Genomic DNA, 27,067 nt, shown 5'->3' with positions numbered 1-27,067 from the left:
ACAGCAGTTGAGTGCTTAACCATTTGGTCTACCCAGGGACCCTTATTAAGTCTGTTTTAATATTAATTTGTGTCTCCATAGAATGTAAATTCCACAAGGACAATCAACTGTTTTTTTTTTGTTGTTGTTTTGTTTTGTTTTTTATCCTTGTGTTCTTTTGTCCTTATTCAACAAATGAACGGATGAAGGCAGCCATATGACAAATATGTATTCTATGATTGGTTCAAATAAAATTTAGAATGTGTACTTAGCTTTACAATGTTAAGAACCAAAACCAAAAAAACCAAACCCAGTGCCATTGAGTCGATTCCGACTCATAGCGACCCTATAGGACAGAGTAGAACTGCCCCATAGAGTTTCCAAGGAGCGCCTGGTGTATTTGAACTGCCAACCCTTTGGTTTGCACCCGTAGCACTTAACCACTATGCCACCACGGTTTCCATGTTAAGAATAATATTTTTAAATTTTGAATTTAGAACAGTTTTCTATTTTTAACCATTTTATTTATTTCGCTTAATGATCTGGATGTGTTTGATTTGTCCTACTACCTAAGTTATTCTCAGGTTTTAACTTTAGAAATAGAAAGGATTTACTAGAATATCCTAATAAGCTCTTATTTTTTCCAAGCTGTCTAATTTCATCTAGTGAATGATAATGTCACATATTGATAGTTGTCCAAAATATATATGACTCGTGTAAAGTAATTCTATCTATGCAAAATGAATTCTGTCTTAAAGATTTCCTCTTTATTCCTGTCTGTTTTCTTCTGTCTCTTTTGGCTAAATGATAAGATTTCCTGAAGCAAAACTCAAGAGTTTCCTTAAAAGAATGAATTCCTTAATTGGCTTACTGAGTTTGAGGGTTTAGGACCATACTCTCGTGGGTTAACTCAGTCAATTGGCACAATATAGTCCATAAAGACAGTGTTCTACATCCTAGTTTGGTGAATAGCATCTGGGATCTTAGCAGCTTGTGAGTGGCTATCTAAGATACAAATTTTAGTCTCTACTTATCCAGATCAAAAGAGAAAGAAGGAAACCAAAGACTCAAAGAAGAAACTAGCCTACAGAACCAATAGTCTATACGGACATCACCTGCCTTGAGACCAGAGGAACTAGATGGTGCCCTGCTACCACTACTGACTGTTCTGACCAGGGACTCAATAGATGGTCCTAGATAGAATGGGAGAAAAATATAGAACAAACTTAAAAAAGAAAAAGACCAGACTTGCTGAACTTATATAGACAAATGAACCCCTGAGACTATCACCCTGAGAAACTGTTTAAACTTGGAACTCAAACCACTCCCAGAGGTCACCTTTCAGCCAAATGACAGATTGGCTCATAAAATAAATAACATCACCCATGAGTACTGTGCTCCTCAGAATAATCTAGATGAAACCAAATGGTAAACATTTACCCTAGACTAAATATGAAAAGGCAGAAAGGGACAGGGAAGCTAGATGAATGGAAACAGAACAACCAAAATGGGAATAATGAGAATGCTGACATATTGCAAAGCATGTAACCAATGTCACTGAACTGTTATGTATAAAACCAAAAAACCAAACCCATTGGCTGTCGAGTCGATTCTGACTCATAGCAACCCTATAGGACAGAGTAGAACTGCCCCATAGAGTTTCCCAGGAGCGCCTGGCAGATTCGAACCGCCAACCTCTTGGTTAGCAGCCGTAGCACTTAACCACTACGCCACCAGGGTTTCCGAACAATATGTATAAAAGTTGTTAAATAAGAGCCTAATTTCCTGTGTAAACTTTCACCGCAAACACAGTAAAATACTTAAAAAAAAACAACAGGCTCCCAAGAAAACAGGAGGGGTGGGTTTTTACTATGAAAATAGTTGCTACTGCCTGCTTTTCTTGTTTGAGTGCTGATTTTTAAAATTCTAAAACATGAACCAATGGTTATTATTTACATAATTTATTTAGATATATTCTTAAAACCTTTAGTTTAAATGTAGAATATTATAAAACAAATGGTACCTATTTCCTGTGGTATCAGAAGATTTTTATTGTATTTTTAACATACGCTTTTAAAGCAAAATTCGGTTTACAAATGCAAAAAGTAGTTGCTGAAAACCAGTGTCATCTTCTTGGGTTATTATCTTTGTTTTGTGTTCATTAACATAGTTGTTATGTTACTAATATAAGTTTTAACAATAAAATGCTCTCAACTTTAAAATATGACTACAGCATAACATTCAGTTAAATACATGTTATAGCTCATCAAAATAACATCCTCTGAATGTATTCTCTTGATTAAGCAAACATCTCCTCTCTTTGTCTTTTTGAGTAACAGCATGCTTCTACTGCTCTTTAATTAAATGACCTTACCTTTCTTTGTCTTGACTGGCTTCTGTTTACAGAAATTGTAAACCAGTTGAATGCTCTGAGCAGCTTAGATGAAGATCAAGATGACTGCATAAAGCAAGCAAATATGCCTTCAGCTAAATCAGCCAGTTCCTCTGAAGGTCTAAGAGCTTTCCTCCTTTCTGTCTGTTTCTGACCGCCTGCGTATACTGTGACCTGCTACCTCCTGACTTCTGCCTGTATTTAGCTGTCAGTTTTGTCTGTGTGGTTTTCCTTGAATGTTTTCTTTGGTAATTTGTAGTACACCAGCTGGCAACAACAGAACTTATCTTTAGCAAAGCTTTATATCAGGATCCTTTATAGACTGATTTTAAAACATCTTATGAGATAATACTTGGTCACATAACATGGTGATATTTCTTCTGTGAGTTTGTATATTATAAAGGTATTATTTAAAAAATATTTGCTTATATTAAACCCATAGGAATTGCCCGTATTTGGGAATTAAGGTTATTTTCGAAATCTTTGTCAGCACTTTTTTATTGAATCAAATTAGATTCAGGTGAAAGCGTCATTATCTGATATCATTTTCAAATTAATATGTGTGTGTTTTGTTTTATATGAAAATGTTGGTATGCTACAAAATACTTGAATGTCATTCTGCCATTGGTAAAATGCTGTATCTTATTATTTGCAGGTATTATTAGTGTGAATTTTTACAATTTGAAATGTTTCTTGAATGATCTATAGTTATGTTTAATCGTAACTATAATGAACTAACACGTATGTTTATTTTCAGAGCTTATCAACAAACTTAACTTTTTGGATGAAGCAGAAAAGGACTTGGCCACTGTGAATTCAAATCCATTTGGTGACCCTGATGTAGAAGAATTGAATCCATTTGGAGATCCTGATTCAGAAGGTACCAAGTTTTTTCTTTACTATTAAGCTCTTTATATAGTCGACTTCTCTTGAACTGTAAAGGCAGGAGAAGATTTTTATTTATTTATTTTTCTCTTTTTAATTTTTATTGTACTTTAAGTGAATGTTTACAAATCAAGTCAGTCTCTCACACAAAAGCTTATATACACCTTGCCTTGCTACATACTCCCAATTACTCTCCCGTCAGTGAGACAGCCCGCTCCCTCCTTCCACTCTCTCTTTTCGTAGGACAAGATTTTAAAAACAGTTATTTTCGTAATGGTAGTATTATTGTTTTCAGCATCACTTGCAGTTGATCAGCAATCCTTGGTAGCTTCCATTGAATTGTTTAAAAAGAAAGAAAACTTCATAGACATTTACTTGGGGCTTATTTTTTAATTCTCTATTTGGTCAAGCAGATAGTGAAGCTGTAGTGTTAGGGATAATGGTATTTCCCCTAACTGCCATACGGTGAAGTCTCATTAGTGACCAAGTAAGTAAGGTCAGGTTGTGGGACATACCAATGTTGGGGTGGGGGGGCTTCTCTTCTCTACCCCTCCTTCGCCCTGAGTCTAATGAGCCACTATACTCCCACTCCATGTCTTTGGCTGAGAATCACAGTCCGTAGTGAGAGGAAGCTGTGCATGTGAATAGCATGGAGCAGAAAGAAGGTTGAGGACCACTGCCATCATCTAGGTAACATACTTGTAAGGAAAAATAACAGGGATTTTTGCTTCCTGAGTCATTTTTTTAATCAAGTAGCTTTGAACTCTTAAAGCTTGGTTAAGAACTGTTAAAGAAGTGAGAGGTCTGTTTAATTTTAAATTCTGCTTAAAGTAAATGCAAGAATGATTAACCACTGTTTACATCTTTTTGACTGCTCTTAAGAAATCTTCATGAGCTGTAAATAATTTTGCTACTGCCTGTCATGGTGAAAATGAGGTTTCAGCTTCAGGATTTACTCTGTTAGAGCAGTATCATTTCATAAGCCATTTCTCCTCCTTTTCCTTTAACTTCTTCCTTCTTACCAGATTTCCAAGTAGCAAGTCTAAGTTAATGAGGTTTTATTTTGTTTATGGGCTATATATTATGAACAAATTTTAAATCTTGGAGGTTACAATAAATCTTAGAGATAATCCAGTTCAATAGCCTCTTTTCATAGGTTAGGATCAGAGAAATTAAGTGATTTGAAGAAAAATCTTAATTACATAAAGGTGGAGTTGGAGCCCAAATTCCTAACCAGGTGTTTTATTTTGACCACATGGCTTCTCCTCAATTGCTTACTAAATATATTTGTCTATATTGAATTTCAAAAATATTAACCAAATATTTTGAGACATCAATATCTGAACTTTTTTTTCCAAAATTAAGTAATTTTTCCAGATATACTCTTATTTCTGTTTAACATTCGCCTTCTACATTTGTTTGACAGCCATGCCCTTCCCCCACTAGGTATTTTCTTAAACGTCACTATGCTAATTTTTTCTACAGGTTGCAATACAAATATTAGCATAGAATGCTTACAAAAATACCTTTTGGCAGAGAGGGCATCGTAGGCAAACAAATGTAGAAGGTGCATGTTATTTGTGTAAACATACAGTATGTGAGTCTGTTTACTGAGGTATAGAATGGAGTAGCAGATGACACATAAGATTATTCAAATTACCTACTGTATTCCTATTAAGAAGAGGTTAACTAACCCAATTAAGAATCTTTAATCAAGTTTATAGATACAAGAAAAAACGTGGCAAACATTATTTTCTTTGAATATATACGCCTATTGGAGTCCTTAGAGTAACAATTTTCTATTAAAATAATACTTATTTTTCTAGAAATAATTTATTAATTTTTATTGATTAAAAACTTGCATCCTCGAGCAACAAAAGGATTTGGGGGAAAAATGTGCTGCAGTTGTTTAGATGGTTCCCTTTTTTGCTTTTACAGTTTCAATTCTCCCCATATTCATGATATTCTGTGCTTCAGTGACTCTTTTAGAAATTTATTAAATGTGTTTGTTAGCTGTTATATGAAATAATCTTATCTTAAACCCTCCTTTGTTGCCTGTTCTATCATCTTCAAATCTTACTCTATAGTTCGTATACTCTCTCGCTTTTGGTGTTGTAACTGGTGACTTTGCATGAATCGATTTTTACAATCTTCTTTATGAAAGTAAAAATAAAAATCTTATTTCCATTGACCAGTTTTGTCAATTTCTTAAGCATTTGAGACTTGATATTTGTTAATAAAAATTGAATAGGCAAAACTTTGCACTCATTTTTTTGCTATGGAGAAAATAAAATGCTTGACTTATAGTATTAGAGCTTAAAAAAAAAACCCAAACCCGTTGCTTGATTCCAACTCATAGCGACTCTGTAAGACAGAATAGAACTGCTCTGCAGGGTTTCCAAAGCTGTAAATCTTTGTGGAAGCAGACTGCCACATCTTCCTCCCGCAGAGTGCCTGGTGGGTTTCAACCACAGACCTTTAGGTTGGCATCTGAGCGTTTTAACCACTGTGCCACCAGGGTTCGTCTAGAAAGAGCCTAAACCAAAACAAAAAACAAACCTGTTGCTGTTGAGTCCTTTTGGACTCATAAGTGACTGAGTAGGACAGAGTGGAACTGTTCCCAAAACTGCCGACCTTTTGGTTAGCAGCTATAGCTCTTAACCACCGTGCCACCAGGGCTCAGAAAGAGCCTAGTGTGTTAAATTTGAATATTCTCCTGTAGCATCACTGTGAGTTGGAATTGACTCGACTGCAGCAGGTTTTTTTTTTTTTTTTGGTCACGAAAGATACACAGTTACTGAGTCTCTTCTCTAATATAAGCTATTTTAAATAACATTTCAATATCTTATTAAGATTTTATGAATTTTTGTACACTTTTTCATTGTTTCACCATAATGTATAGAATTTCAGTCCAGAGGTTTTTTGTTTTGTTATTTTTACAAAAATGTTTATTGTGGTAAATACATATATGTATAAGACAAGACATTTGCCATTTCAACTTTTTTTTACATGTACACTTCAGTGACGTTAATTACATTCATCGTATTATGTAACCATCACTACCGTCTGTTCCAGATATTTCCATTACCCTTATGAGAAGCTCAGTGCACTCTAACCAATGACTGCCTCTTTCTCCTTCTTCCTGCCCCTGGTAACTGCTAATAAACTTGGTCTCTATACATTTCCCTATTCTAAATATTTCATATAAGTGGGGTCATATAATATTTGTCCTTTTGTGACAGACTTATTTTACTCAGCATGATATTTTCAAGGTTCATCCATGCTGTAGCATGTATCATGACTTCATTTCTCTTTATAGCTGAGTAGTATTCAATTGTATGTGTGTATCCCATTTTGTCCATTCAACTGTTGATGGACATTTATGTGTTGTTACTTTTTTTTCTATATAAAGACAAAACAAGTTTTCTAAGTTAATATCTAAGGTGTTAGTAAAAGTAGTTTAACTTTACAATTAAAAAGCCATTAGTATATGTCAATTGTGAAATTATTATAATAGATTAAATTGTTTGAAATGTCACTTATGAAACAATTATTTTTCTGGAGAATTCAACAGTCCATTTTCTGTCTTCCTTTCCTAGAATATCTTGTTAGAGTTACAGGGCACAATTAAAATTACCTTTTTAACTATGCTATGATTATTGGCTATCTAAAACTTTTTTTCTGTTCAAAAGCAAAATCAATAATCAAATTTTGGACAGTTTTATTTAAAATTCTAATTAAAAATATTAACATCAAAGAAGAAGAAAGGCGGGTACTAAGCATTTCATATGTATTGTCGGAAAGTGTGATGTTATCGTAGAGCTTTTCCTGCTGTGAGAGGGTTTTAAGAACACTTTTTTTTTTTTCAATTTGAAATAAAATTTAGAAGGATTTTGTGTAACATGCTCTAGAAACTTATCAATATGATTTTAATATAGTGCTTTCGACCTGAGGAATCTTATGTATTCCTTTGCTTTATTAAATAAAGTATTGGTTGGACCCAAGTTATGTTGAAAAAATCAGACATCTCATTAAAAGCTCTGAAGGTTTAAGATCTTGTGGCGTACAGCAACCTGCTCTTTCAAACTTTGAGAAAACAAATTCAGTGAAGTGTAGGTGTGATTTTGATACAACTCAGAATGGATTTTGAGATTCCTAAGTGGTCTCTGTTGGTATAACTATTTAAAAATTTTTCAAAATTAAATCCATTTCTTGTTCTTTTAAAGTATCAGTTTGGGTGACAAGCAATCAAATAGTGAAATCAAATAAGCAACAATAGAATATTTCACCTCTAAAATTTCCAACATGGCAAACCATAATACTAATATTATTAAAAACTTCAAAGGCTCTCATGAAACATTAACAATCCAAATATGCCACTTTGGGGAGCACCAGTCCTGGAGAAATAGCCAAAGATCTTAGCTATGATATCTTCCAAACTCAGGATCCCTTAGTCCTTCTAAATTATATTCTTGTTTCGTTATTGCTTTGTATCCTTTCAGTCCCATAGTTTATTAATTCAAGATTGTATATTTTTGAAACCCTTAAAAATATAAGAAAATGCCATGTAATACTGATATGATTTAATTCATCTTTTGCTATTGTTTTGTAGAACCAATCACTGAAACAGCTTCACCTAAAAAACCAGAAGAATCTTTTTATGATAACAGCTATAATCCCTTTAAAGAGATACAGACTACACAGTCTTTGAACCCATTTGATGAGCCAGAAACCTTTGTAACTATAAAGGATTCTCCTCCCCTGTCTACAAAAAGAAAAAATATAAGACCTGTGGACATGAGCAAGTACCTCTATGCTGATAGCTCCAAAACTGAAGAAGAAGAGTTAGATGAGTAAGTACATTTCATTTTGCTGTCATCGTAGGTCAGTCTCTGTTTTAAGTAAAGAGCTCTTTTTGTATTATACCTTTACATAGGTATGTTAATATATACCTCATAAGTTAGTATCTACCTCATCACCTATCTAAACTTTTATGTTCCTGACCCTTGTATTCCCACCATCCTTTACCATAGTGATGTGTACACCCTAAACTAACAAATGGGGGAGATATGTTCCTGGAATCTCAGGTTGGAATTCTAATTACATCTTCTAACAGAAACCATGTTACAAATGGCATCTAGGTACTTTCAATCAAATACTGTAAGCATTACACTTCAATTATATTATTGATCTGCTATAGGAACCTAATAGTAATTTATGATATGGACCTGAGAAAATTTGTTCAAGTACCAAACAGGTCATAACGTTCGTAAATTAGAGATGATCTGTATTTGAGTTACTATTTTTACCAAAATAAGAGGTTTACTGACCACACTTGGTATGGATAGTCTGTGTAATCAGGGCCGCCACTTTGCTCAAATGTAGGGTTGGAATAGGAAGAGTGTGATCACATTGTAATCTAGAGTTATATAGTGTACAACCTGTGTGGCTATATACAATGCCCAAACCGTGTTTAAAAAGCAACAGAACTTGCATTTTCAGCCGCATCGTGGTAACAGGCACTAGATTTACCCTCTTGTTTTAAACAACTAAAAACAATTCAATAAAATATATGAAACAAGAGTTTCTAGACATTGGACACAGACAGCACAAAACAGTGGTACCTGATAAAAGAGAAACAAATGAGGTGAGCTCTATGGTTGCCCCACCTTTACTTACGGGAGAAAATTTCCAGCTACAGTGCAGGGAGAGAACTCAAAGAGAGCCCACCAGTCCTCCTCAATTGAGGAGACAGAATCAGGAATTTAGGGATAAGAAGGTAGCTAGAATTTGTGACAAAGTACCAGAGAAGAGAGAGCTACTCACAAAGAGTGAGCTGTAGAGATCTATAGAATGTTCCTCTTGAGTGTTTAGCTGAGTATCAGAGCATGCAGGTGGGGAAATCACCAAGGCTAAAGGAGTAGACAAAATCATCTTTAAAGATCACCCAAGACCAAGAATAGTTTCTGCAGTTACCAGCCAGAAAGGAATTTCTTCCTAACACATGGAACATCACATAGAGTTTTCAGAAAGGTACTGCCCAATGAACTTGTTGCCCTCGAGTTGATTCCAACTCATGGCGACCCTATAGGACAGAGTAGAACTGCCCTGTGGGGCTGGATGATGAATAAGGAAGACTGAAGAGTTGACTCTTTTGAATTGTGGTGTTGCCAAAGAATATTGAGTATACCATGGACTGCCAAAAGAACAAACAAATCTGTCTTAGAAGAAATACAACCAGAATGCTCATTAGAAGGAAGGATGGTGAAAGTACGTCTCCTATACTTTGGACATGTTTTCAGGAGGGATCAGTCCCTGGAAAAGGACATCATCCTTCGTAAAGTAGAGGGTCAGCAAAAAATAGGAAGACCCCTAATGAGATGGATTGACAGTGGCTACAACAGTGGGCTCAAGCATAACAATGATTGCAAAGATGGCGCAGGACCGGGCAGTGTTTTGTTCTGTTGTACCTAGGGTCACTATGAGTTGGAACTGACTTGATGGCACCTAACAACGATGATGACATAGGGTTTCCAAGGAGGGCTGGTGGATTCGAACTATTGATGTTTTGGTTAGCAGCTGAGCTCTTAACCACTGAGCCTCCAGGGCTCCATTGCCCAATAAAAAACCAGATCTAAACCCATTGCCGTCAAGCCGATTCTGACTCATGGCAACTATAGGACAGAGTGGAGCTGCCCCGTAAGGTTCCAGACTTAAAAACAAGGCTCAAAAGAATCTGATTCCAAGTAGCTTAACTGCATCCCACACAAAGCCTAAAAATATTTAAGGGACTACGAAAAAAAAAAAAACCCCAAAAAACACAGTAACCAAAATATAAAATTCACAGTATCTGATAGACAAAAATATATCAGGTGTATATGTGGACAGTTTTTATCTGCCCTTTCAGTACTTTAAAAATATCACCTCACTGTCTTTTGGCTTGAATAGTTCTTATTAAGAAATCTTATTTTTCTTCATTCTCTTTTTGCTTGGGGTTCCTTCAGGCTCTTGAGTCTGTGGGTTTATAGTTTTTTCTAATTTGTAAAACTTCTGGCCATTATTTCTTCATATGTTTTTTCTATCCCCTAAGTCTCTCAGTATTCCTAAGGAGAAAATTCAATCATTAGATATGGATGCAGAAAAGACACAGCTGATAGACTTAACAGACAAGAGTGTTAAAACAGCTCTTTTAAATATCTAAATATTCAAGAAGGTAGAGGAAATATATATATATATATATATTTATATATATATAAAAGCATGGAAGATATACATAGGGAGAGAGAGATACAAATTGAATTTATAGAAAAGGAAAGTATAAAGCCTGAGATGAAAGATAAACTGGATGGGCTTAACACCAGGTTAGATACTGTAGAAGGAAACATTAGTAAACCTCAAAACGTAGCAATAGAAACTGTCCAAATTGAAAACATGGAAAAAAGATTGAAAGAAATGAACGTACAACTGTTGGTCTCTACTAATGAGAAACAAAAGAGAAAGATGAAAAGTCTCAGAGAAGAAACTAGTCTACACGGCTAATAGCCTGCACGAGCCATGGCCTCATCTACACTTAGACCCAGAAGAGCTAGGTGGTGCCTGGCTATCACTACCAGCCATTCCAATCAGGGCCACCACAGATGGACCCTGATAGAACGGGAGAAAAATGTGAAACAGAACTCAAATTCGTAAAAAGTCCGGACTTACTGGACTGGTTGAGACTAGAGGACTCCCTGAGACTGTCATCCTGAGATACTCTTTAAACCTTGAACTGAAACTATCCCTTGAGGTTACCTTTTAGTGAAATAACAGATTGGCACACAAAATAAAGGTTCTTACCCATGAGTGTGGTGCTCCATTAAAAAACCATCTATATGAGACCAAAATGTCAACAATTACTCTAAAGCAAAGATGAGAAGGGGGAAAAGAAACTAGAATACTGGAAATGAAACAACCAGACTGCAGTTAAAGAGAACGCTGGGTGGCCAAGTAGAGCTATCAAGTTGAGTAGTTGTGTGATCATGTCTGAGACCGGTAGCACTTGCAGAATGGCTGACCAACCAACCAAAGAGAGGATTGCAGAATTCAAAGAAGCGTGTTTTCACTATTTGACAAGGATGGTGATGCAACGATAACAACAAAGAAATTGGGAGCTATAATGAGGTCTCTTGGGCAGAATCCCACAGAAGCAGAATTACAGGACATGATTAATGAAGTAGATGCTGATGATGGTAATGGCACAATTGACTTCCTGGAATTTCTGACAGTGATGCCAAGAAAAATGAAAGACACAATGAAGAGGAAATTAGAGAAGCATTCCGTTTGTTTGATAAGGATGGCAGTGGCTGTATTAGTGCTGCAGAGCTTCACCATATGATGATAAACCTTGGAGAGAAGTTAACAGATGAAGAGGTTGATGAAATGATCAGGGAAGCAGTGATGATCAAGTAAACTATGAACATACAAATGATGACAAGTGAAGACATTATACAAAATGTGTTAAATTTCTTCTACAAGATTATTTATTTGCCTTTTCTTTGTAACTTACCTGTAAAAGATTTCCCTCTGCTGTCAGAAGAATATACATATATAGTAATTAGGACTTCATTCCTCCATGTTTTCTTCCCTTATCATCTTAGCAATGTTACCTGAAGCCTCATTTTAGAAAACTGGTCAAGTAACATGTTGCATGTGGCTTACTCTGGATGTATTTAAGTCCTTCTGCACATCTAAACTTAGATGGAGTTGGTGAAATAAGGGAACATCTGAGTTATGCCTTTCCTTAAAGTGGTTTTCTTTAGGAACTGTCAGCTTGTTGTTGTTGAAATGTGGAGTTGTAACCCTGTGTGGACTATGGACAGTCAACAATATGTTCTTAAAGTTGCACTATTGTAAAACGGATGTGTTATCCAGGTACTCATACACTATTTTTTTCTACTGCTGGTTCTGTACCATGAACGTTTTTTTTTTATTGTTGCTTACTATTTAGACTTTGTTTAGCCACTTAAAGGAAATCTGCTTGTGGCACAATTTGCCTCAAATCCATTCCAAGTGGTGTATTTGTTTTCCAATAAAAAAAAAAAATTACAGTTTGCCAAGGCCTACAAATTAGTAGCTTTGTTTCTGGAAGAGCATAATATACCATTGCATTATCTGGGTTTGTTTACAAAGACATTTTGTGGTTTGGTTGAGCTATGCTCATCCCTCTAGGTTCTGTATAAGGATGGATGTTTGTTTCCCCAGCTCAGCAAGTATTTATTGAGTGGCAACTCTGTGCCAGGTGCTGTGTTAGGCAATATTAAGTCTCAAGATCTAAATACAAACTTTTATAATGCAAAAAAAAAAAAAATGCGATTTACCTCCCTCCCCCCAAAAAAGAGAATGTTGACACGTTGTGAACAATGAAACCAGTGTCGCTGAACAATGTTGTATGGAAAATTGTCACATGGGAACCTAATTTGCTATGCAAGCTTTCACTGAAAACACAATAAAATATTATTTAAAAAACAAAAAAGAGCCCAGAAGAACTAGATGGTGCCTGGCTACTACCACTGACTGCTCTGACAGGGATCGCAACAGATGGTCCTGGAGAGAGTGAGAGAAAACTGTGGAACAAAATTCAAATTCACAAAAAAAGGCCTGACTTAGCAGGTCTGACAGAGAATGGAGGAACCCCCAAGAGTATGGCCATTTGACACCCTGCTAACTCAGAACTGAAGACTCTCCCAAAGTCCACCATTCAGCCAAAGATGAGACAGGCATATAAAACAAACAATAACACATGTAAGAAACATGCTGCTTAGTTCAGTCAAGTATAGGAGACCAAATGGGTAACGTGCTCAAAAGTGAAGGCAGGAAGGGACAGAAAAACCGGACAAATAGACACGCAGAACCCAGGGTAGAAAGGGAAAAGGGGAAGAATGTTGACACATTGGAGGGATTGAAATTAATGTCACAAAATGATTTATGTATAAAACTTTGTAATCAAAAAGTAATTTGCACTGTACGTTTTCACCTAAAACACAATAAAATTTTACAAAAGATAAAATGAATAGAGGATCTGTGAGCTGCAGGACAGTTTCAGGGACCTAACATATGTGTGGAAATCCTGGTGGCTTACTGGTTAAGAGCTGTGGCTGCTGACCGAAAGGTTGGCATTTCGAATTTACCAGGTGCTGCTTGGAAAACTCTGGTGGCACAGTGGTTAAGAGCTTGGCTGCTAACCAGGAGGTCAGCAGTTCAAATCTACCAGCCACCCCTTGGAAACCCTATGGGGTAGTTCTACTCTGTCCTATAGGGTTACTGTGAGTCAGAATAGACTTCAACAGTAACAAGTTTGGTTTTGGTTAATATGTGTAATTGAAGCCCCAGAAGGAGCGGAGAGAGACTTAGGGGAATAGAAAAAATAGTTGACGAAATAATGGCTAAAAGGTTTACAAATTTGAAAAAACTATAAACCCACAAACTCAAGAAGCTGCATGAATCCTGAGCACAACAAACATGAAGAAAACCACAATAAGATTTCTCAGCAGAAACTATTCAAGCCAAAAGACAGTGGGGTGATATTTTTAAAGAAAGGGAAAATAAAAACTATAAACATATATTTCTATAACCAGCCCCTCCCCCAAAAGCAAAATTATAGACTTTTCCAGACATCCAAAAGCTGAAAGAATTCATCACCATCAGACCTGCTCCTCAAAAAATGTTAAAAAGAAGTCCTCTAGGCAGGGGGAAAATGATACGTGGAAATTTGGATCTACCCAAAGGAAGTAATAAAAAGCACAGAAGATGGAAAATATACCATTATATATAAAGTACTTTTTGTCTTATTTTTAAAAATTTGTTTGAAATACAACTGTTTAAAGTTAAAATGATAACATACTCTGGGTTGTTTTATAACATAAGTAAAACTAAAACGTATGACGACACTAGCATCAAGGCTGAGAATGGGAAAATTGAAGAACACTGTTTTAAGTATATCATACATAATGTTACTTGAAGATAGACTTCTTTTTTCACAGAAAACATGATTGTTTATGTAGAAAATTGTAAGGAATCTCCAAAACTGCTCCTAGGACTAAAAGAGTATATTTTGTATATTGATAAATATACAAATTCAATTGTATTTCTACTTATTTGCAATGAACAATCAGAAATGGAAATATAGAAATATTAGTTGTATAGTATCCAACCAGTGGCCGTCGAGTTGATTCCAACTCATAGCAGAGACCAAACTGGATGTCAGAAGAGACTCTGAAAGTTGCTCTTGAATGTCTGGTAGCTAAAACAAATGGAAGAAATGATGAAACTAAAGAGCTGAACAGAAGATTTAAAAGGTCAGCTTGAGAAAACAAAGTATGATAATGAAATGTGCAAAGACCTGGAGTTAGAAGACCTAAAGGGAAGAACAAACTCAGCATTTCTCAGGCTGAAAGAACTGAAGAAAAAACTCAAGCCTTGAGTTGTGATATTGAAGGGTTCTATGGGGAAAATATTGAATGACACAGGAAGCATCAAAAGAAGATGGAAGGAATACACAGAGTCACTGTACCAAAAAGGATTGGTCAACGTTTGACCATTTCAGGAAGTAGCGCGTGATCAACAATTGATGGTACCAAAGAAAGAGGCTGAAGCTACACTGAAAGCATTGGTGAAGAAAAAGGCTCCAGGAATAGACGGAATACCAATTGAGATGTTTTGATACTTGGATGCAGGGCTGGAGGTGCTCACTTGTCTATGCCAAGAAATTTGGAAGATAGCTACCTGGCCAAATGACTGGAAGAGGTCCATATTCCTGCCCATTCCAAAGAAAGGTGATCCAACCAAATATTGAAATTATCAAACAATATCATTAATATCACACACAAGTAAAATTTTGCTGAAGATCATTCAAAAGCTGTTGCAGCAGTACATTGACAGGAAACTGCCACACCTTCAAGCCAGATTCAAAAGAGAGCATGGAACAAGGGATATCATTGCTGATGTCAGATGGATCTTGACTGAAAGCAGGGAATACCATAAAGATGTTTATGTTTTATTGACTGCGTGGATCAGAAGAAATTATGGATAACATTGTGAAGAATGGGATCAGAACACTTAATTATACTCATAAGGAACCTGTACTTAGACCAAGAGGCAGTCATTTGAATAGAACAAGGGGATACTGCATGGTTTAAAATCAGGGAAGGTGTGCATCAGGGTTGTATCCTTTCACCATACTTATTCAGTCTGTGTGCTGAGCAAATAACCTGAAAATCTGGACTATATGAAGAAGAATGGGACATAAGAATTCAAGGAAGACTCATTAACAACCCATAGTATGCAGATGACACAACTTTGCTTGCTGAAAGTGAAGAGGACTTAAAACACTTATTGATGAAGATCAAAGACTGCAGCCTTCAGTATGGAAGAAAACAAAAATTCTCACAACTGGACCGATAAGCAACATCATGATAAATGGAGAAAATATCAGAATTGTCAAGGATTTCATTTTATTTGAATCCACAATCAATGCCCATGAAAGCAACAGTCAAGAAATCAAACGAGGCATTGCATTAGACACATCTGCTTCAAAAGACCTCTTTAAAGTGTTAAAAAGCAAAGATGTCCTTTTAGGACTAAGGTCAATCTCACCCAAGCCATGATGCTTTCATTTGCTTCATATGCATGTGAAAGCTGGACAGTGAATAAGGAAGATCAAAGAAGCATTGATGCCTTTGACTTATGATGTTGGTGAAGAATATTGAATATACCATGGACTGCCAGAAGAACAAACAAGTCTGTCTTGGAAGATTACAACCAGAATGCTCCTTAGAAGCAAGGATGGGAAGGCTTCATCTCATGTACTTTGGACATGTTATCAGGAGGAACCAGTTCCTGGAGAAGGCGATCATGCTTGGTAGACCATCATGTTTGGTAGACAGTCAGCAAAAAAGGAAAACCATCAATGAGATGAATTGACACAGTGGTTGCAACAGTGGGCTCAAGCATGACAAGAATTGTGAGGATGGCACAGGACCGAGCAGTGTTTTGTTCTGTTGTACGTAGGGTCACTACGAGTTGGAACCGACTAGATGACACCTAACAACAACATAGCATCAAAAAAAACTCAGATAAATTTGAGCAAAGATGTACAACATATGTTTGCTGATAAAATCTTAACACTGAGAAAAATTAAAGACTTAAATCAACGGATAGATGTATCGTAGCCATAGATTGGAAGATATCGCTTCTTAAACTTATCTACAGATTCAATGCTATCCCAATCAAAGTTTCGGAATGCTTTTTTGGTAGAAATTGATAAGCTAAATTTCATATTCATATGTTGTAAATGCAAGGAACCTAAAATAGCCAAAACAATTTTGAAAAAGAACATAGCTGGAGGACTTACGTTACCTGATTTCAAGACTTAGTAACATGTTGTGGTAATAACTTGAAGATACGTAGGTGAATGGAAGAGAATAGAGAGTTCAGAAGTAGATCCATACCTGTGTTACAAATGGGTTTTCCACAAAGCTAGCAAGGGAAATAAAGAATAATCTTTTTAACAAATGGTGCTTTAAAAATTAAATGTCCATATGCAAAACAACAACAAACAAAAACTACAACCCACATACAAAACTATAACACCACATATAAAATTTAACCAAAAATCGACAGTACGTCTACAAGTAAAAACTAAAATATTGAAACTCCTAGAAGAAAACATAGGAAAAAAACTTAGTGATCTTGGGTTAGGTAAAGATATCTTAAATAGGATACAAAAAATACAAAGTATCAAAGGAAAAAAAACATTAATTGGGACTTCATTAAAATTAGGAACATTTTTTTCTTCAAAAACACTACTATGAAAATGCAAGGCACAGTTAGGTAGATAGAGTACATTTGCAAAACACGTATCTGACAAAAGACTTCTATCCAGAGTATGTAAAGAACTCTTTTAGCTTACTAATAAGTCAAACAAACTAATTTTTTTAAGGGGAAAAAGATATTTCACCAAAGAAGATTTTAGAATGGGCAGTAAGGGAAGCGGGGCCAAGATGGTGGAATAGACAGCCACTTCTGGTGAACCCTCTTACCACAAAGACCTGAAAAAACAAGGGAAATGAGTATATGACAAGCTAGGAGCCCTGAGCATCAAAGGCAAAGGTAGAAAATGAATTGAGGAGAAGAGGGAGGAAGAAACAGTTCAGAAGTGGAGAAGAGTTACTCGACCTGATTTGCTGGGAGCCCTCAGGCACCGTTCGCCCGGAGCAGCAGCGGTGGGTTGGTATTAGCCTTCGGCCCCAGTTTCCTCAGGGAGAAGCAGCCAGCCACACAGCCTACTCATACCTCCGGAACTTAAGAAGAACGGTTCTCTCAGCAAAAGCTAAGTACTTGTGTGTATTTTACCACACCCCCTGCCCCCAAGCCAGCTTCAGTGGGTGTTGATTTCCCTGGGCCTGAGATAGGCCCTGCTGAGTGCCTGGAGCCAAACTCCCGACCTTGGAGAAGGAATAAATTCGCAGTTGGGAGAAAAGATAATTTGCCAGCTCCGCTAACCAGGGGAGTTCAGGACAGAAGCAGCTCCTGTCCAGGCATACACAGTCCGTGGACTTTGAGTACCTTTCCCCTCTGCATGGACCTGTGTGGGCCAATTTCAGGAGAATAGGCCCTTGTTGGCAGAGTACAACTGTTTGAGCTGTGTGGTGGAGAGGTGGGTGTTTGATGTTTGACACCGCTTTGCCTATTAAACAGGGCCCTCACCTACCCATATCAGGGGCCTAAAGACTGGTGGTTCCACTCAGGTCTGACTGAGACTAAACTGAGACTAGAAGGACCCCATTGGTCATGGCCCCCAGACCCTCTGTTAGCCCAAGACAGGAACCATTCCCAAAGCCAACTCTTCAGACAGGGATTGGACTGGACAATGGGACAGAAAAAGATGCTGGTGAGGAATGAGCTTCTTGGATCAAGTAGACACTTGAGACTATGTTGGCATCTTCTATCTGGAGGGGAGATGAGAGGGCAGAGGGGGTCAGAAGCTGGCGGAATGCACACAGAAAGAGAGTGGAGGGGAGGAGCGGAATGTCTCATTAGGGGGAGAGCAGTAAGGAGTATATAGTAAGGTGTATATAAATTTTTGTATGAGAGACTTGATTTGTAAACTTGCGCTTAAAGCACAATAAAAATTAAAAAAAAAAAAAGAATGGGCAGTAAGTCATGAAAAGATGATCAGCATCATTAGTCATCAAGGAAATGCAAACAAAAACCACAGCAGGATAGCACTGCATACCCACTTCAATAGCTAAAATTTATAAGACTGACTATACCAAGCGTGGAGCCCTGGTGGCACAGCAGCTAAGAGCTTGGCTGCTAACCAAAAGGTTGGCAGTTTGAATCCACCAGCTGTTCCTTGGAAACCCTATGGGGCAGTTCTACTCTGTCCAGTAGTGTCACTATGGGTTGGAATTGACTCAATGGCAATGGCTTTGTTGTTTTTTTTTTTTTTTTTTTTTGGATACCAAGTATTATCAAGGATATTGAGCCATTGGAACTCTCATAGAATTCACAGAGCTCTAAATGGTACAATCAGTTTAGAAAGCAGTTTGGCAATGTCTTGTAAAGTTAAGCATATACTTACCATTCAACCCAGCCATTCCATTCTTAGGTATTTACCCAAGAGAAATAACATATGTCCATGAAAAGATTTGTACAAGCCTTCAGGAATTGATGGAATACCAACTGAGATGTTTCAACAAACAGATGCAGCACTGGAAGTGCTCTCTCGTCTGTGCCAAGAAATCTTGGCACAGACGAGAGAGCACTACCTGGAAGACAGCTACCTGGCCAACTAACTGGAAGAAATCCATATTTATGCTTATTCCAAAGAAAGGTGTTCCCACTGAATGTGGAAATTATCAACCAATATCATTAATGTCACACACAAGTGAAATTTTGCTGAAGATCATTCAAAAGCAGTTGCAGCAGCAAACAGGGAACTGCCAGAAATTCAAGCATGATTCAGAAGAGGACGTGGAATGAGGGATATCATTGCTGACGTCAGATGGATCATGGCTGAAAGCAGAGAATACTGGAAAGATGTTTATCTCTGTTTTATTGACTATACAAAGGCTTTTGTCTATGTGGACCATAACAAATTTTGAATAATATTACAAAGAATGGGAATACCAGAACACTTAATTGCACTCATGAGAAACCTGTACATGTATCAAGAGGCAATTGTTCAAACAGGACAAGGGGATGTTGCGTGGTTTAAAGTCAGGAAAGGAGTGCATCAGGGTTGTATTCTTTCAACATACTTATTCAATCTGTATGCTGATTAAATAATCCGAGAAGCTGGACTGTATAAAGAAAAACAAGGTATCAGAATTGGAGGAAGACTCGTTAACAACCTGCGTTATGCAGATGACACAATCTTGCTTGCTGAAAGTGAAGAGGACTTAAAGCACTTACTAATGAAGATCAAAGACCACAGCCTTCAGTATGGATTACACCTCAACATAAAGAAAACAAAAATCCTCACAGCTGGACCGATGAGCAACATCATGATAAACGGAGAAAAGATTGAGGTTGTGAAGGATTTAATTTTACTTGGATCCACAATCAACACCCATGGAAGCAGCAGTCATGAAATCAAAAGATGTATTGCATAGGGCAAAACGGCCACAAAAGACTCTTTAAACTGTTGGAAAGCAAAAATATCACCTTGAGGACTAAGGTGTGCCTGACCCAAGCCATGGTGTTTTCAGTCGCCTCATATGCATGCTAAAGCTGGACAGCGAAAAAGAAAGACCAAAGAATTGATGCCTTTGAATTGTGGTGTTGGCGAAGAATATTGACAGAGGCAGAACCACTGGGGTAGAGATCTGATTGAAAGCAGCCTGCACTCCTCCTGACTCAAGAGCACCCACAAAGGACAGAGGGGCTGGAGCCCTTCCGTGTACCTACTCTGCACCCAGGAATTATAAGTCCCCAAAACTAATGCTACAATTTTTCTGGCACCCCCTTCACATGTGTTTTGTATCATTTGTTTATGCAGTTTTTATTTGTTCTGTGACCTTGGATGAGCCATTGAAACACCATCTTGGGAAAATGTCTATCCTGTCTCACAGTGGTATTTTAAGTACTCAATAAAATAATATATTTTAACACTCTGAAAAAAAAAAAGTACGAACAAATCTGTCTCTGAAGAAATACAGCCAGAATGCTCCTTAGAAACAAGGATGGCAAGACTATGTCTCACATACTTTAGACGTGTTATCAGAAGGGACCAGTCCCTGGAGAAGGACATCATACTTGGTAAAGTAGAGAGTCAGTGATAAAGAGGAAGACCCTCAACAATATGGATTGATACAGTGGCTGCAACAGTGGGCTCAAGCATAACAACGATTGTGAGGATGGTGCAAGACCTGGCAGTGTTTCGTTCTGTTGTACATAGGGTTGCTATGAGTGGGAACTGACTCGACGGCATCTAACAACAACATACAAAAAGACTTGTACATGAATATTCTAACAGCATTTAATAGGCCCCGAGTAGAAATAACCTAAATGTCTATTAACAGGCAAATGGATTAAAAAAAATATTGTAGTACAGCAAGTACCCAGGTTATGATCGAGATCGGTTCCTAAGTGTGTCTCTAAGTTGAGTTTGTCGCTAAGTTAGCACAGGTGCATATGATTACTATTTAGCTTCCCTTTAGTGCAAGAAAAGGCTGGGAGCCTGTTTAGTGATTTAAAAGCTGCACGTGTAGCAAGCGAAGGTGGTTGTGATGAAGAATTTGCGAGTAGGGGTTGGTCCAATTGTTTGAAAAAACAAACAAAAAAATTCATTGCCATCGGGTCAGTTCCAACTCATAGTGACCCTATAGGACAGTAGAACTGCCCCATAGAGTTTCCAAGGAGCGCTGGTAGATTTGAACTGCTGACCTTTTGGTTAGCAGCCATAGCTCTTAACCACTGTGCCACTGGAGTTTCTGGTTATTTCAAAGTGAGGGCAAATTTACATAACATTAAAGAACAAGCACGAGTTACCTATAGGCTGGACTTTAGTAACCCAGCTACTTACTATATATCCATACAATGAAATATTAGTCATAAAAAGAAACAGACTATTGATGTAAATAACTGCATGGGTGAATCTAAAATTATGCTGAGTGATAGAAGCCAGATCAAAAACAAACAGTACCTACTCTATGATACCATTTTTATTTAAAACTCTAGAAAATACAAACTATAGCGACAGAAAGCAGATGGATGGTTGCTTAAGATGAGAGGTGAAGAAAAGAGAGAGTGGAGGGAGGGAGTGGGCTGTCTCATTAGAGGGAGAGCAATTGGTAGTATGTAGCAAGGTGTATATGAGTTTTTGTTTGAGAGACTGACCGGATTTGTAAACTTTCACTTAAAGCACAATAAAAAAAAAAAAAGATGAGAGGTGAAGGAAGATGGAAACTTTTGAGGGGAATGGAAGTTTTGTTATCTTGATTGTGGTAATGGTTTCATGCATATAAACATTCATCAAATTATACATTGTAAGTATGAGTCTTTTATTTTATATCAATTATACCTAAGGAAAGGGTTTTTTTGGTGTGTGTTTTTAAGACCAACCATCTTTAACTTGATTAGCAGAAATATTGTGTCAAATGAGTGATTCCCAGCTTGGAATTTTGGGGCCTCTAGGTCTCTCTGGGAAGCTCTGGTGGCAGAGTGGTTAAGTGCTATGGTTGCTAACCAAGAGGTCGGCAGTTCAAATTTGCCAGACGCTCCTTGGAAACTCTATGGGGCAGTTCTACTCTGTCCTATAGGGTCGCTATGAGTCGGAATCGATTCGACGGCAGTGGGTTTGGTTTGGCTTGGGTAGGTCTGTCTGATAAAAATAGTGTGGAAGATTTCTACAAAATATTTATAATTAAAAAAAAAACAACTAAACAGTAATCATTCCCATGCTTACTTACAGTGAGGCTATATGAGTCTTTGCTTTCCATGGAAATACGTGAACTTTAATGTATTAACATTGTATCTTGGGAAAACAATTATTCCTTTAAAAATGCAGTTTAAAAAAAAATGCAGTTTAGCATGGTACAATATGTATGCAGCTGGAAGACATGCTGTATGAAACAAGTCCATCACAAAAGGACAAATATATGACTTCATGTGTAAAAAAAGACAAGAAAAGGCAGATGTACAGAGACTAGTTTATTAGTGATTACCAGGGCCGAAGGGAAGGGGAAAAGGAGGGTTAACAGTGATAGAAAAATCACTTTGATTAAGGGTATGGTTGTACAGTCAATTATTTTAATTGCTGTCAGTAAGTTGGCCTGTAAAAAGTTGAATTGTCAAAAGTTGGGTGATAGATACATTTACAATAACAATAACCAAAACAACAACAAAAGTAACTTTTGAGACCATTTATGTACAACCAAACACCTCGTGGTATTTGGTTTCTTGGTTAGGAGGTTTAGGATCATGGTTTCATGGGACATCCGCAGTTAATTGGCCTAATAACGTGTTTAGTGCTTGTGTTCTACCTCCCAGTTCATTGCATAGTACCTGGGGTCTTAAAAGCTTGCAAGCACCTATCCAAGGCACAACAATTGGTCTCTATTCATCTGGATTAACAGAGGGAAAAGGAGAGTCAGGCATAGGAGGAGGATATGGAATGTGTGGTTAATTGCCGCCACGAACAACTGCTTCTGTTGCCAGGAGACCAGAAGAACTGAATGGTGCCTGGCTACCGTTACTGAACATTTTGATCAAAGATTCCATAGAAGAATCCTGATCAAAAGGGGGAAAATGAAGAACAGAATTTCAAATTCTTATGGACTCCAGACTTCCTGAAGCCATGGAGGGTAGAAGAACCCCTGAAACTGTTGCCCTGAGATAATCTTTAAACCTAAACCAAAAATATTCCCTGAAGTCATCTTAAAACTGAACTATAGTTTAACTAGTAAAAAAGGTCTGCCTTGAGAATTATGCTCTTTTAAGAACTGTTTATGTAGAATCAAATTGACAACAGCAACTCAGATTAGATAGGAACCTTAGGGGCCAGTGAGTTTATGTTAATGAGGGAGAAACAACTCAGAAGAGGAGGGTGAGAATGGTTGCACAACTTGAAGAACGTAATCAGTGTCACTAAATTGTACATGTAGAAACTGTTGAATTGATGAACGTTTTGCTGCGTGTGGAGCCCTGGTGGCACAGAGGTTAAGAGCTATGGCTGCTAACCAAAAGGCTGGCAGTTCAAATCCACCAGTCGCTTCTTGGAAACCCTGTGGGGCAGTTGGAATTGACTCGATGGCAATGGGTTTGGTTTCGTTTTGGTTTTTGCTGTGTATATTCTCAACAACAACAAAATAAATACATGAAAAATGCAGTTTAGTAGGAAAATCTTTTAAGATGTGTGATACGTGGGTTGAGAAGGGGGTAATAAAAAGGCTCCTTTAATGCATGCAAGTTGGGAGCTGTTGCTGAATGTGAAGGGAGAAATGTCATCTCTCTACTCTGCGTTGGCCAGCTCCTGTTTTGAGCATTATGTTTACTTCTAGGTGTTGCTCTTTACAAGGAGCAGTGATGATTCAGTGTTAATAGAGTACAGCAGCAGACCTTAAAGTGTCCAGAAACCACATGCATTGAACAATGATTGAGGGCATAGGGACTGTTTGACTTAGAAAAGAAATGATTTAAGGGAACTACAATGACCAACTTCAAATATTTGATAGACTTTTATTTGAAAGCCTAAGAGAGCTGACTTGTTTTTTATTGCTCTGAAACTCCATTTGTCAACGTTTTCCCATTTTACAACATGTATCTAATGACTCTCACGTGTGCTACATGCTTCCGTGGATGTGCTTAGATTTTGATAAAAGCTAAAAAAGTTCTAACCTTCTATTAATACTTAGAATTACATCACAATAATCCAATTCTAAACCCAGATTGAAATCTCATTTTTAATTGATAACTAAACTAAAAAGAAAAAAAAAACCAAACCTACTGCCATCGAGTCAGTTCCGACTCATAGCAACTCTATAGGACAGAGTAGACCTGCCCCATAGAGTTTCTAGGGAGCGCCTGGTGGATTTGAACTGCCGACCTTTTGGTGAGCAGCCTTAGCTCTTAACCACTATGCCACCAGGGTTTTCGATAACTAAATAGGAGCTGAAAAATTAGCTCAATTCTAACTAAAGTTATTATATTTGTTTTCTTTGAAATAACTAATGTATAATCAAAATAAAATTTCTCATGGGTGGTGTAAGTGCTGAGTAATAGCCACACACCTAGATTGTTTGAATGTAAATGCAAACTTTAAGTATAGCATTCAGTCATTCCAAGATGCATGAGTATTACACAACACATAGACACCCTGCTGCCTCCTATTAACAAATTAAAGAGACATCTAATGTTTGCTTAAACTTTTTAAATGTCTTAATAAAAAAACTAAAATCAGAATCACTGGGTGTTTCCTTTTGACTATTCTTTTTTCTACATGAAAGCCATAGTCTTTACAACTTTCCCATGAGTAAAGAGCAATTGAAATTCCTCAATCATCTGGGGTTACCAGAAGGAGCCTATAAACACTCCAGCTTTTTTTATAGGAATATGCACACAGATTCTAAAGCTTGCACATCAGATAATGTGTGAGTCTGTAAAGAACTCTGTTTGTATTAATTGTTTGGTTACCTCTCATCTTTTTTCTTCAAAAATTTGTAGATGCAACTTTAGTAGCAGAAATCTTCCAAAATTTGTTCTTACTTCAGTAATAAACTTATGACCTTTCATCAAGTGAAAACCCTATATGACTCATCTGCCATTTCCAAATTCTTCCTGTATCCTCCACCATGAAACTATCACAAATAAATAGTGGTGACTCCTTTGATGTGTGAAAAAACCTTCGGTGCCTCAGCACATCAATCAGCACCAAGAAAAAGTATACACCCTCCAGTGTTTTTAGCATGAGTCTACACTTAGCAACTGCCTGGGTTTCTCAGCTTTCTTATATTTGGGTGTTAGTTCAGCTACTCCAGTTTATGTAGCAAAAATGGAAACTGATAAAGCAATAATATTTTCTCAGAATATTTATGAAGTGACTTTTGAGGCCCAGTATGAAATAATTTCTGGCATGGTTGTGTGTCAAATTAGTTTCTCAAGGAAACCTGTCATTGAATCTTATTTAGAGAAGCTCTACCCAAAAAACCCAGTGCCAAGAAGCTGTACATCCTCATTTTAATAAATTTGGATTGTTTTCCCAAAGAAACATAGATTTTCAAAGCAAGAGGAAAAGACTTTATATTTGGCTATAACCTTGCTTCATATTGTATTACTTTTTCAGTGTATTTTTTGTTAATCCTGTTCCTAATCAATGTTTGTTTTTATTTTTTTCCTGAATGAGTTATTTTCTAAACCGTGAATAATGTCATTAAAAATTATTATGTCCCGTTTTCCACTTCCTTAATATTACTGTTGAATTTTCACCTCATTATGAGTTAATGATAATAAGTAATCTATTACTCAAGTACATAGGACAAGGATAAAAATATGTCTTGTTTATTCAAGTGATGTAGAAAGCCCTGAAATAGATTATTCAAATCATAGATGATCGGCAGGACGTGGAAATTGTGTTCATTCCTTAAATAATTTTTCCTAACTTAAAATATTCTAAGTATTTTTAAATGCATTAATCAGCAATTATATAATTTTTAAGTCATTGTAAGGAAGGGATAAGCTTATAGGTCTCAGACACTATTCCTGCTCATCCTTTTTTAGTAGCATTTTTTTATTGATATATAGTTCACGTAACATAGAATACACCATTTTAAAGTATACACTTCAGTGATGTTTAGTGTACTCAAAGCTGCGCAACCATCAGCACTATCTAAATCCAGAGCATTTCCATCACCGCAAAAAGAAACTCCACACCTATTACGCATTAGTCCTAATTTCCCTTACCCCTCTCTCCTGGTAGTTACTAATCTACTTTCTGTTTATATGGGTCTGACTGTTCTGGACATTTCATATAAATGGAGTCCTATCCTCTTCACTCTTTAAGAGTAGGAAATTTAACCTGAAGAAAATGGAAATCCTCTCAACTGGACCAGTGAATAACATCATGATATATGAGAACCAATTGAAGCTGTCAATGATTTAATTCTACTTGGATCAACAATCGACACCCATGGACACAGCAGTCAAGAAATCAACCACATATTGCACTGGGCAAATCTGCTGCAAAAGACTCTAAAGTTTTGAAGAGCAAAGATGTCACACTGATGACTAAAGTGTGCCTGACCCAAGCCGTGGACTTTTCAGTCACCTCAGATGCATGTGAAAGCTGAGCAATGAAAAAAAAAAGACAGAAGAAGAATTGATGCAATCGAATTTTGATGTTGGTGAGGGTTATTGACTATACTGTGGGCTGCCAAAAGAGTGAACATATCAGTTTTAGAAGAAATACAACCAGAATATCCTTAAAAGAGAGAATGGCAAAACTTCGACTACTTACTTTGGATATATCATCAGGAAAGACCAATCAATAGAAAAGGACATTATGGTTGGTAAAGTAGAGGGTCAGCAAAAACAAGGGAAACCCTCAATGAGATGGATTGACACAGTAGCCAAAGCAGTGAACTCAAACATACCAGCAATCATAAAGATAGCACAGGACTGGGCAACTTTTCACTCTGTTATCTATAAGGTCACTATGAGTCAGTACCCACTCAATGGCCTAACAACAACAGAGGAATCTCTGATCCACAAGAGGGGAGGATCATGTAAGGCCCCTAGAAATAGAAACTTTTTATTCTTATTCCGACTTATTACCTC

At 37.1% G+C, this 27,067-nt stretch overlaps 1 protein-coding gene and 1 pseudogene across 5 annotated transcripts in view; both read left to right on the top strand.

The window, feature by feature from the left end:
- EHBP1 (EH domain binding protein 1) overlaps positions 1-27,067 on the top strand; it is a 350,658-nt gene that overhangs the window by 161,182 nt on the left and 162,409 nt on the right. For 4 of the 5 annotated variants that reach the window (XM_049857490.1, XM_049857491.1, XM_049857487.1 and 1 more), the window contains exons 8-9: positions 3,129-3,251; positions 7,869-8,109. In XM_049857490.1, coding sequence (XP_049713447.1) covers positions 3,129-3,251; positions 7,869-8,109 — 364 coding nt within the window. Of the gene's footprint in view, positions 1-2,385; positions 2,491-3,128; positions 3,252-7,868; positions 8,110-27,067 lie in introns of all 5 variants that reach the window. The other variant, XM_049857492.1, reaches the window with a different exon arrangement.
- On the top strand, positions 8,124-25,648 carry LOC126061161 (calmodulin-alpha-like; annotated as a pseudogene).

Source organism: Elephas maximus, chromosome 17 (assembly GCF_024166365.1).
Source record: "Elephas maximus indicus isolate mEleMax1 chromosome 17, mEleMax1 primary haplotype, whole genome shotgun sequence".
Lineage (NCBI taxonomy): Eukaryota > Metazoa > Chordata > Mammalia > Proboscidea > Elephantidae > Elephas > Elephas maximus.
This window is presented reverse-complemented; position numbering and strand designations above follow the sequence as displayed.